Below are 13,104 nucleotides of genomic sequence, written 5' to 3'. Positions count from 1 at the left end.
GCACATCCCCCAAACCCGACTTGCTTCCTTGGCTCCCAGCACCAGCAAATACTAGTAAAACCAGCTGTCAGAACAGCGTGTGGGATAGGGAGGAAAGAGGGTTAGCTGGTCTGCTGGGGGGGGGAAGAAGGTTCTCTCTCTTGGGTGGAGCAAGGGGCCAAGGGGCTAAAAATTGCTTCCCTGAACATCTGCACCTACTCTAATAAAATCAGCCCCTCTATGGGCTCCATCTTCCTCACAGTTTTGTTCATGAAACCAGCGCCCTTTCTTGTTCCCTGAACACACAAAGGTGTCCATGAGCTCTCCCAAGCATGTGGACTGCAACTGTAAATAACCTACACCATAGTTCATTGTTGACTAGGGCTGTGCGAAGCTTTGGTTGCCAATTTGATTCGGTGGAGATTCGGCCCAATTTGGCAACCAACTCTCCGAATCCGAATCGAGTCAGGAGACCCTTTAATCTCTTCCAAATGAATTGGAATCCTCCAAATTGATTCGGAGAGATTCAACGATTCGGACATAAACAACTTGAAATGTTTTTTCTACGTACCTCAAGGTACTAGGTGGCTCATGAATGCTGCAATGGTGGGGCAGATGGAGCGTCCCACAGGAGCGTGGAGGGGTCCCCCAGCGCACTCGGCCACGGACCCGGAACTGGACCAGAAGCACTTCTGGTCCACTTCTGGGTCTGCCGGGGAGTGCGTGGGGGAACCCTCGCCTCAGCGACTGGTGCTTCCTATGTCTGGGGGGGACCCAGGGTCCCCCTGCGGCCAATAGCTGAGCCGTGGAGGCAGTCCCCCGTGCACTCGGTGGTGGACCTAGAAGTGGCCCAGAAGCAGTTCTGGTCCACTTCCGGGTTCTCTGCCGAGCATGCGCCCCCCCCCCCCGTGAGATGCTCCATCCACCCCACCATTGCAGCATTCACGAGCTGCACCTGGTACCTCAAGGTATGTAGAGAAAACATTTAAAGCTGCATCTATGGCCAAATCAAAGACTCTCTGAATCAGCATCGAATTTTCAGAGTCAGATTCGGCCGAATCGAATCGGGACAGCAATCCAAATCAACAAATTGAAGCACTGTCCCCGATTCAGACCGAATTCAAATCAAATATGGCTCGTTTCACACACCCCTACTGTTGACAGCTACATAAGGCGAAGGCTCTTTGATACAGCAGCAGGAGAAATCTAACACTGTGACTACCTCTTCTGTTCTCCAACCTTGATATCACACAGCACTGCAATGCCTACCTAAATTGAAAGCCCAATTTCTAGTACATAACATCAATTCACAAGATTCTGAGCAAGTGAATGCTTTACCAGCAGAGCCAGAAAACAGCTTTGTTAGCACTAGGGTCTTTTCCCCCTTCATTTCTCCGTGCGTAAGCAGCAGTAGGAGTTATGGAAAAATACTGAAGACGTACAAGCACACTGTTTTTCTTTCACCCACATCAGTGCATTTTCACTGACTCTTTCCAGGTTGCTGCTACACAGTCTACACATTTTGATAGTACCTCTAGTGTCATTTTCTACTTCAGTCCTCCAGCGATGTAAACAGCCTTCTAGCACTGAAAGCTCTTCTTCAGTTATATGCCTTGGCGCTGGATGCATTGGCAGGTCAGGAGGAATCCTGGACTGTGTGAATGGCTTGTGTATTACTGATCTTTGTATGGGAGATGTGCTTGGTATATCTGAAGATGAAGGCCCCTGTTGCTCTGTTGTGCTATATTTATGTAAAACATGAAACATGACAGTTGAAACATCCTGTTATACTAGCTATAAGCTAGAAAAAAATGATTTCAAAGTCATATGGAGATTAAATATAAATATTAAGTCGTAAATGTTTTATTTTTATTCTGAACATTTAAATTTCAAAACCAATAATTCTCTTAATAAAGAAGCACAATCCATCGAGAGAAATTTAAACATAAAATGATTTATTATATGACTTCCCATATCTTTGTGGTATGTCAAAGAGGTTAGTACATAATAATTTAGCTTACCCATGGTCCATGAAATACATGTCATGGACTGTCCGAGTCAGAGTTTATTTAATTCGAAACCAATCAGAACCTCCACAGGGTGGCACAAAATTGATCAACTCAAACCAAGGTCCTTCAAAACATATACTGCTGAAGTTAAGAGTAGTAACAGATATTTTGCCTTACTATGGCTAATTTACCCTAAAATCAATTAATAGCATTAGTATGTTTAACTACTGGCTTCCTTATGCCATATCCACAGTCAGCTTCATCCTTCACACCTGGTTTAACAGAACTAGCAGCCACAGAGCTCTTATACTGAGCAGGACTGTGACATTTTTAATATCATGTCCTCTAGGATTTACTGAAGTTTTCAGCAGTTTGCCTGCATTAGTAACTAGTCAGCCAGCACTGCCTCCACTGATGGCAACAGTGAGAAATTAAAACAACAAAGCCTCTATTTTATGGATATAGACTCAAAGATTGCTTTCCTTTTGTTCTTCTCCCATCTTGGCAGCAGCTAGGATACCTATGTCATTTCCCTAGATTTGCATTATGGATGAGTACAAACGCATTGACCTTATGACAAACATACTGACCTTATGACAAAAACATCTGGGCACGTACAAGCATTACATTTCTACTGAGAGAATCGCTGTTCTCTTGGTAGAATGAACAACTGTATAAGCATTCACTTCATTTCTCCCAGGGAAAACGTGCCCCTCCTGGAAGAAACATCAGCACCGATTTCCGGTTGCCACCACAGACGTTTATTTCTGCCCCTGACCCTCTAAGTTGGCACCAGCTGTCCTGCCCTAATTATACCACTGATGGAGAGCCTGGTGATTTGTGGAGTTCAAAGAACATTAATAACTGATTTTTTCCTCCTCTAGCTTACACACTTTGATGTTGCTATGCCTAGGTACAAAAGTTACAATGCTTATATTTGCCTAAGTAAATTCAATATACAGTCTTACTCATCAAAGCATTATTTTTCCCCAGCATGCAAACAATACTACGTGTTTAGATTCTGTCTTCCGTTTTATCAATGGGCAGCATCTCTATTACTTATGAGTAATGAATTATCAGAAAAACACCTGAGAACTTTGTCTTACCACTGTGGAGGCTCATTTACTTCAATAAGACTTTTCAAAAGGTTTAAAGTTAACTATGTCTTCAGTGCTTTGCTAAAATGGGACCTGGCACCTCTGCATCCGAGTCTGAGATCAAAGTACTTATTTGCTGACAGTTTATACATCCCAGTTTATACATCTGTTAACTTTGCTGACTTCACTGTGGTACAAAATTGGAAATAATTTAACTAGTATCTCTCGGGCATTTGGACTTTTCCTTTAGCAACTTAAGAGTGACCTTGCTAATTAGCTCAGAATATTTTTTTAAATGGCAGCAATGCATAAGTAGAACTGATAAATTTGATATGCAGATCAGTTATAAATTCAAGATAACACCTTGAAGTAATGCAACAAATCCATATTGTTCAAATTCTGGGATGCCTACAACAATATTTTTCCAGATAGCTTGGTTTTTACCCTGGTTTCCTCTAAGATTTTGCATTTGTTTTAAAATTATACTTGTCACTCTTCATAAACAAAACATACCACACCATTTAGGAAAGTTTAATCTTTCAAATCAGAATCACACGTACGAAGTGGAAAAATGGATGAGTTAGCATTATTGTAAAATACTGTCATAGATCCATTTTCTTCCACACAAATATTTTTACAGAGACAACAGTATGGTTTCTGGCTTTAGTTTGAATTTGATAATTTGCCAGCAAGACGTTTGACAATTTTTTATAAACAATTTTTACCATATTCACAAATAAATATGTGGGGGAAAGCACATTTTAAACTCCCTCAGGTTTTCTGGGAGATAATTAAAATGACTCATCTTTATTAAGCGTACATAAAACCATTTTAAGTGAAGAATCTCTTCCTTTAAGCCTATCTCTATAGCATATATACACTTTCTTGCCTAAAAATGAGCTGAATTTTTCTTAAAATGAATAACTAAAACCATAAACCATAAACATAGATCAAAACACAAATGATACCCGGGGTTTACCTTGGTATTGTCTGTGTTGTTATAGTACCACTAGAGGGAGCACTAGCATCAATATCATCAACCGGTGAAGTGCAAACAGGTTTACTGGATGCAAATTCCAATGCGTACTGCAGGACATCTACCAAGGGGAATCGTTTAGGACCAGAACCATAGCTTAAATATCTGTTAACCATAAAATATATTAATGCAATGACTCACAACAAAATAGGATTTCTGGCAGATTATAATTAAAATAAAATGAGTCTATTGTAATAAGCTGCATTCATTAAACTATTTCACTTAAATAAGCCTTCCACAGACATCTCAAAGAGAACAGATAAGAAAAAAAAGGAAATGTACAACAGTTTGGAACAAGTATTTAAGTATAAAAGGATGGAAGGAATTATTCACATAACATATAATTCAATCTTAAGTATTCTAACCAAATTGCAAGCATATCTAGTACCGTTCTAATCTCTGCTGTAGAACTGTAAGATATTCTTTAAGCCTCTTGATCTCATCCCGTTTAATTCTTGTTATTTCTCTATTTTTGTGCATGTATCTGTCAAATCAAGAAAATAGAAAATGAGCTGCTCTTTGTATTGTAACAATGAATTTGCAATTATGTCAAACACTTATGTACTTGTACTACCCACTAAAAAATTATTCACTAAAACCTTTCAACTACAAAGCATCAAAAGGGTAATGTAAAATAGAAGGCAATAAGACATTTACATTTGTCTGTCTACTAACCAGAAGTATATTTTAAAGCTTTATTTTGGCATGTATTGCATGTAAAAGCTGATAATTCTCAGAGGTATATTGACATATCAAACATGCTTTTAACTAGTCCTTGCTATACTAATTTTTATGCAGTTATAAAAAGAATGGCTTTAATTGTGCCTGCACAGTAACTATTTTGACACACAAGTAGCATGTGCCCACAAACAACCTGCTTAATATTTGGTTAGAAACCACCCATAGTGATAGCTAAATGTTTCACATCTGTGCATAACAGCCTTCTTGCAAACTAGAGATGTCAAAGATATGTCTCTCAGGCCAGATCCAGCCCATAAAACCGAGTCATCCAGACCACTGAATTTTGCCCCAGCTCTGCCCATAGTCAGAGCTGGGGCAAAGGCTGCCCCCATGGGTAGCCCTGCTCTGGCTCTGGCTGCAGTAACAGAACCATAGCTTAAGTATCTAAAATGTGAAAGCCAGAGTGCAGCCCACAGGCACCTGAAAAGCACAGAAGGCAGCTGCCAACTGAACTGAGTTTGACACCGTGGTTGTAAACCAGTAAAGCACATTTTTTGGCAGTGAGAACAGAACTGTCAAATGGCAGTGGGTAACCCTCTACAGAGTTGCATACCCCAGGTTTCATCTGCATGTTTTTATACTGGGGATAGATTACCTAAATACAAAGGAATAGCAGCCAACTTTTTTTGTATACACTGATGTAACACAACACGTAGTATAAAGGCACAATTGTTTGGATTAACCATTTATCTGGGTCAAAAACAACACTGCCATGGTAATAGGAGCATATATACAATTTTATCATTTACACATACTTCCTAAAGTGGTTGTTACAAACCATTAAAATTTGAATTATTCTCTCTAGAACATAACTGATTATAATTTAGTGTCTGAAAAATGGAAAGTTTAATCAGTTCCATGAGATGTTGCCTATAAAGGCTTTCTTTAAGACTTTACTTTTTACATTATACTGTACCTGTCCAAATATAAAACTGAAGGAAATTCTAACTTGTTATGTATCTTCTCTGGTCTTCCCAAAGCCTGATTAAATTCAAATCTTGAGAGCTCAAAAGTTAAGACAGGAGGAAGTTCAGTAAACCAGTGCTGAATAAGAAACAAACAAAATACAACACATGTAGTAAATGCCTTTCAATCACACTAAAATATTTTGGTCGCACTTTTCCACAATACTTCCACAGGTGCTACAACACTGTGGAAAACACAGGTGTTAGGCAATGGATCAATATAAACTTCCTGTAGGCCCTATCTTTCAGTGTTATTTGAAATCAGAACTATCAATTTGTATTTCAACCTCCCCCGTACCTTGGCTTTCCCCATCTTAAAAATCCAGAGGTGTATCAAGTTACTTTGGCACCCTGGGCAGAGCGAAGTGGGGGAAGGAAGGGTGGGAGAGGGGAAGGGGCAGAAGCATACCTGGTAGGGTTTGTGCCCTGAGCAGCTACAAGCTCCGGGTGGTGTCAAGGACCCAGGGGATGGAGACAAGGGGGTGCTAGGGTCCTGGCAGCTGTGGGCTCCAGCTGCAGAGAGAGGGGGAAGGAGACAAGGGGTGGAGCCAAGGTGGCTCTAGGGTCCCAGCAGCCATGGGCAAAGGCTCTCTCCCACAAACAGAAAGCTCTCACCTGCCTGCACCCCCACTCCACCCCCAGGTGCAGGCACCACTGAAGGTCATGTGAAGCAAAGAAATAAAACCTTTAATTTGGAGGCAGGGGAGGGGAGGGGAGGGTACCCGCTATCTTTACAGCTAACATCTCCATGTTCTTTCTCCTAAGCACAAAGCTGCCAGAACCCTAGAGCCTCCCTGGGTTATCACCTGGCTCCTGGCACGGCTCCATACAGCCTGAGCCTGTGACTGCTGGAGCAGCAACATGAGTCCTTTCCAATCCTCCCCACCCTCCATTCCAGCACCCCACCCCTTAATCAACTTGTGCTGCCACTCTTGTGCCCCCACCACATACTCCTCATTACACTACCGTTAAAATCTGGCCCTTTGCCCCACTTGCCTCTCTAATTATCATTTCATTTATGAGGTCATGGAATTTCCTGTTTACCTTCCTGGAGTTCCTGTCCTCTGCTTCCATCTTACAGTCTTTTCAATTAGGGGCAGTCTCTTCTGCTCCCCAAGCTTTCCATTGACACCACACTCACTGAAGTCTCTAATTACCTCTACCTATCCCAGGGGTGGGCAAAGTCCAGCCTGTAGACCCAATCGGGCCTGCGGCAGACTCAATTCCCCAGCAACTCCTGCCCACATCATTGCGGCCGGTTTCCATGCAGACCTCAGCAGTGATGGGTTCCTGACAACACAGGGCCAGCATTTCTATGGAGACGGGCCCCAGCAACACTGGCAGGGTGTGCAGCTGGGCAGGGAGCTGCTCCAGGCCGGAGCTGGGATCTTGTGGCAGTGACAGTGTGGTCCAGAGAACGGGCAGAGCCACAATCCAACTGGATCTGCCCCTGCCTGGATCACAGCTCTGCCCTGGCTCCAGACAATGCAGTCACAGCTGCAAAATCCCAGCCCCAGCCCCAAAGCAGCTCCCCACCCAGCTGCGTGCCCTGCCAGTGCTGCTGGGGCCGGTCTCCATGGAAACCTTGGCCCTGGGCTGTCACAACCCTGCCATTGCTGGGGTCTCCATAGAAACCAGCCACAGTGGTGCAAGCCGGGGCTGCTAGGAAATGGAGTCTGGCCGCTGGCCAGATCTGCCATTTTGCCTACCCCTGATCTAGCCAATCCTCCTTGCCCTATCAGGTACTTTCAACACAGGTGACTACAAAATCTTGACCTTCCTTGGCTCTCGGAGATCTGTCCTCTCCTAATTCTGCTACCTCCCTAATCCATTCTTATGCAAATTCTCTCCCTTCCCAAATCCTCCAGCTTCTATGAAGGTTCAACTACCACCTTCAGGCTCCATGGTGTCATAACCAAAAAGATGTTTTCACTTCTCTTGTTGACATCAGGTGGATGTATAGCCATCAACACAGGTTCACAACTCTACCTTTTCCTCCCCAAACTATTCCTGCTATCTCTAGTTGATTACTATGGAAAAAATCACCATACTGCTTAACAGTCAAATATCCAAAGTGTGGGTGTAATCTCCAACTCAGGGCTACCTTTAGGCACTCATACATCTAGGCTATGACACAGCCTTTACTATCTATCCACACAGTCAGAACGCTCATTTTATATCTTGATGACCACAATATCCTTTCTCCTGACCATGACGGATGTAGTCTTGCTCTGCTCAGACCCACATAGAATGTTACTGCTAAGACCATTTTCCTAGCCAGTCACTTAGACAATATCATCTCTCTTTGTATCCCTCCCCTTTCTCTGATCACAAATATTAACAACTTGTCTTTCACGTCCCTTTACTGACTATTTTCAGCCTACCACTTTTCTAACCCTAACAACTCTGATGTTATACTCGGTTCTCTGGGGGCAAGAAAGGTTTTTCCCCTTGTTTGTTCAGCTTCTAACATAACAGGCTCCTGGTCCACATCTAGACTTCTTAGGCACTGTGGAAGGCAACTGTTGATCCTTCTGTATCGTGCTATATGCATGTGAGGTCGACCCAGACCTTCAACTCATATGCCTAGACAGGAGTATGGAGGAGTGGAGACTCCCCAGACTTTCCAATCCCTGTTTAAACCATTGAGACAGAATCCAAAGGCCACACTGAGTCCAGATATTTGGGGCCTTGATGACTGTAGTTATGTGCACATCCAGGAACTGAACCCAGACTTCCATTGTAGCAGACATGGATTCTACCACTGAACCACAGCAGTGGGGTAGGCACTAGGATGGTACAAATAAACACCAATTGATTTAACAGAAAATGAAAAATTAGTAGAAAATTACTCTAGAGCAGAAGTCTCCAGTATTTATCACAGAAGTTCCATTACCCTAGAGCTCTTAAAGCTGCCAAGTCTTATCTTGCTAACGTCACCAACTAGGATAAATGCTGTCCTGAGGCTTTCCTCTCAAGTGGTAGATTTTTTTTATTAAAACTTTTGGAAAGTCAGCATTCAGCAACATTTCAATATCCTTTACTGTTTAGTAATTGTGCTTATGTATTCATTGGGTAACCCCTGCATAAATAATATTAATTCCTAAAATTTAATAGCATCCCTGGGAAATGGGACTAATCTACTGTACATTTGATGTCATATCAGACTCTAACAATTGTGCATCACTTTTTCCATGCTGAGAGTTACATAATGTCTTTTTTGACTTTAGTGCTGTTGACAATTCTTTGAGATGTGTCGTATGGCTGTTCCATTTCTGCCTTCCTACCTAATGGTAAGCTGAGTTGATAAAACAATTCCAGAGTCTTACCACGACAAAATGTAAAACTGGACAATATAGAATAGACTGTGCAGCATCCAGCAACCCAAAAAATAAACCTACATGCGTTCATGAAAACAACAAAGCAGCCCAAACCTTTCAAAAAGAAACTGCATTTTGCACTGCAGTGAAGTGTTTGTGAGGTCTTTGATTACTTGCTAGAGTCCACTTTAGGAAAGGTGGTGCACTTGGGCTTTGTGATTAATTTAAAGTTTTATTTACTCAGGTGACCAGAACAAAACAGATGGAAAATATTATCTGTAAAGGAAAAAAAGAGGAGGCACCCATGTAGAAAATTGGACAGATAGTTCTGAATTTGACAAACAACAGCTGATGGCAAAAGAAATTACAGAAAAGAAGTTAAACTTCTGTCAATACTGGAAAGCAGGAAATTATATTTTCAAATGGCAGGATGCCTTTGTTATGTTCGTTAAGTTTAGTAATTAAAAGCTAATATTTATTCTGACATCATTGAAAAGGAAGTAACATTTTGGCTGCTTGCAGACATTTAAAAAAAAAAAGGGAAAACAAATTGCTTTACTTGAATAAGCAACGCATTGCTCCGACCTGGCTCCACACCATCTGTATAGATCAGGTGCTTCAGCGGGGCTTTTTGGCGATTTTATCTAAAGTTGATTCAATCAGCAATTAGATAAAAGCACCAAAAAAGCCCCACTAAAGCGCATGATCTATAAAGACATTAGGCAAGCTGGATCTAACTAATGCAATACTTCTTCTGGGAATCCTATGGATTCGATGCTGGGGAGCATGGAGTTAAAAGTAAAGCGCCATTTTGGGGGGGATTTTTTTTAACATCTGCAAGCAGCCTGTTACTGCTATGTATCCAAAAAAGAAGGGAGGAACTACCTAAGAATTTAGTGAACAGAAAAGATTTTGTAAGGATTTCACATACTTGCCATAGCTGTGACATTACAATATACAGAGTAACTCAAACAAGAAAACATGGCTACTTTGTAATAGGAGCTGGAATTAAGCTTACTAGGTTTACCCTCCCCTCTGAAAGCTTGATTTGGCTGCTGCAAGTAGCAAGAAACATGCTATCTTACTGATATATGGATCCAATGACTGAAGGACTGCTTCTTGCCTCAAAGTCCATTAAACAGACTATCATGATGTATACTGCACATTCAAACTAAAACAAGTCCACAAATTAACTGAACACTGTGTAAGAACTTTTTTTTGTTTTACACCTGCTCTTTAATGAATTTCATTCAATGTCTTCTAGATCCTAGTACTGAGAGACAGATCACAAATCTTTAAATATTTCTATCATTCATGACTTTACAGACCTCTATCATATTCCACTGAGCCCTTCTTGCCCCTCAGTTATCCTTACACTAAGCTGAAAAGCACTAACCTATGTAGTCCCTTTTCAGAGAGAAGCGTCTCCATTCCCCTGTTCATCCTTGTTGACATTCTCTGAACCTTTCCTAGTTCTCCTGTACCCTTCACGTGTAGGTACCAGAAGCACACGCAGTATTCAAGGTGTGGTGTATTAGACTGCTCTAAAGGGACTACATTTTCTGAATTCAAAGATAAAGCATCATTGCCCTAATTAGAAAAAAAGTCAGATTCTTAAAATACACTATAAAACAGTATGCATTTTTGTCATCTATACCTTAAAGACAAAAGTGTTACTTGCCTTATGCCACCTTTTTAGATCAGTTTGGGCTTAATACTCAGAGGCAAAAAAGGACTGAATCCAGTTCTTGAATACTAGCCTGCCCCATGTGGCATGTGAACACTCTCTCTAACTCAGGGGCAGGTAATTATTTTGGGTGGAGGGCCACTAAACTAGTTTTGGTGACCTGTTGAGGGCTGTATGGGTTGCCCCACCCCCTGATAACCATATGGAGACTGATAGTCCCACCCCCCAACCCCTGACCTTTGCCACCAGATGTTCCTCCCCTTGCCCCCGAGAAATACTCCTTTTGGAAGGGGAGGGTTGCCATCTTTGAACCAGAAAAAAACCCAAATCATACGCTAACAGTAAAACACCTACTATAACATTTTAATTTTCTTACAAAAAATATTTGTCATGATTTGTGTTTGCGTAGTGCATACAGAGGGGGGTGTATACTAAGTCAAAAATAAAGTCTTACTCTTGTATATTGTGTGGGGGAGGGTGCAAGATGTGGTTGGAGTATGTGTATGGTGAGGTGGGGAGTGTGTGTGTGCGCACGTGCATGTAGTGAGGTATGTGTGTGGTGAGGTGTTGGGGGGCCGTGAAGGGGTGTATGTGCAGGGGTTGTGAGGGAAGGGCGAGGGTGTGAGGGAGGGTGGGTGGGCATGGGGACCCCCTCATACATTCCTCCACATGGTGTGCAGCCCTTGCTGCACCCATGCAGGCGCTTGCGCCCCATGGAACACAGCTCTGGCCAGTGCCGCCCGTGGGGATGAGGAGTGCAACCTCCCCAGCCTGCCTCTACTACGAGGGCTACGTACAGAGTGTGTACAACTCCAGGTTAAGCCCTGGGCTGGCACTGGCTGCCTTCTTTGCCCCCTGCCACGTAGGTCCCAGGACTCTGTGGGGAAGCAGGGGCGAGGGTTCCCCTCCACTTTCAGCATAGCCCCGGGACCTGCACAGCAGGGGGCTGGAAGACAGCCAGCTACAGTACAGGGCTGGATAAAGGCAGGCTGGGCAAGCTGCACTCCTCTCCCCCACACGCAGCGCTGGCTGGAGCCACACAATGCCAGGCACCAGCACCTACATGAGCGCCCCCACCTGCTACTGCTGCTGGCAGCAGGGGCTGCATGCCATGTGGTGGAGTGTATGGGGGGTCCCCGCACCCCCTCTCATATCCACACCCCGCCCAACCGAGCTCGGAGCTCCTGCCCCCCGTTCCCCCCCCCCAGCACAGGCCCCACAATCCACCCAGCTGCAAACTCCCTCTACCCCAACTGCTTCCCTACCTGGTGCCTGGAGCAAGTGGGATGCCAGTGAAGCCAAGAAGGTCCCATGGGGTGGCCGTAGTAGTACAAGCAGCAGCCTAGCCTAGAAGCATATGCTGGCTGGGCTGGACCTTTCTACCCACAAGGGTGGAAGCAAGGCACAACAGAGTATGTTGGCGGGGGGTGGAGGTATGTCTGGGTGCCTCACTCCCACCCTCATGGATGGAAGGACTAGACAGGGTACAATTAGTTGGTGGGTGCCCGTGGGCTGGATGAACGTGCCTGGCAGGCTGCATCCAGCCTGCAGACCATATTTTGCCTGCCCCTGCTCTAACCTGACATGTTGGAATATGCAAATTATATTAAGTAAACTACAACAGGGCTGGGTTACATAAACGAGCACAGTGCATGGACCTAGCACCAACAACAGGCAGCAAAATGTGTCACAAACTATGTCATAACCTATGCTGGCTGTACAGCTCTAGTTGAAAATAGTTGGCATGACTAAACAAACAAGAATGTGGCAGCAGACCTTCAGTGTCCTTCCAGAAACCAAGAGTCTGCTGAAAACCAGCAGCATATCTCCAGGGCTCAGTTAGGACTGCACTAAGCAAATAGACACAAGTTTTACCAATAACTTTGAGACTCTGTATAGGCCTCTCTGGGTTGTGATGTTGTGGGGTGGTAGTCATTCCTGCTCCTCACACATACATACACAGGAGGTACTACTAGAGCATTATTTATGATATGGCACGCGTGATGACAGCAGTACCTTCAAGTGATCTGGGGGACCTGAAATGTCTATTTATACAACCTTGCCCTTGATTTACATCAAAAAGGCCATTAGAAGAGCCAAAACATTTAACTCACCTCCTGACCAGATTTTGCAGAGTTTTCTGAATGTAAAGATTCAATTTCTCCTTCAATCATGGCAGCTTCTAGGCACTCATGCAGATCTTTAAAGCCATTAACCTGGAGTGGGTACTGGCCAAACATTTCTGTGTTTTCAAATTTCTTACCTGAGCA

The 13,104-nt window shown here is 43.4% G+C and overlaps 1 protein-coding gene across 5 annotated transcripts in view; it reads right to left on the bottom strand.

Moving 5' to 3' along the window:
* Positions 1-13,104, bottom strand: part of USP25 (ubiquitin specific peptidase 25) — a 155,312-nt gene that overhangs the window by 46,479 nt on the left and 95,729 nt on the right. For all 5 annotated transcript variants that reach the window (XM_059720649.1, XM_059720645.1, XM_059720646.1 and 2 more), the window contains exons 10-14: positions 12,949-13,097; positions 5,779-5,906; positions 4,510-4,605; positions 4,065-4,226; positions 1,512-1,720 (exon numbers count right to left, since the gene is read on the bottom strand). In XM_059720649.1, the coding sequence (XP_059576632.1) occupies positions 1,512-1,720; positions 4,065-4,226; positions 4,510-4,605; positions 5,779-5,906; positions 12,949-13,097 (744 nt within the window). The remainder of the gene's footprint in view (positions 1-1,511; positions 1,721-4,064; positions 4,227-4,509; positions 4,606-5,778; positions 5,907-12,948; positions 13,098-13,104) is intronic.

The sequence above is a fragment of the Alligator mississippiensis genome, chromosome 1 (genome assembly GCF_030867095.1).
Source record: "Alligator mississippiensis isolate rAllMis1 chromosome 1, rAllMis1, whole genome shotgun sequence".
Lineage (NCBI taxonomy): Eukaryota > Metazoa > Chordata > Crocodylia > Alligatoridae > Alligator > Alligator mississippiensis.
The sequence above is the reverse complement of the archived record's forward strand: the minus strand, read 5'-3'. Positions and strand labels throughout refer to the sequence as shown.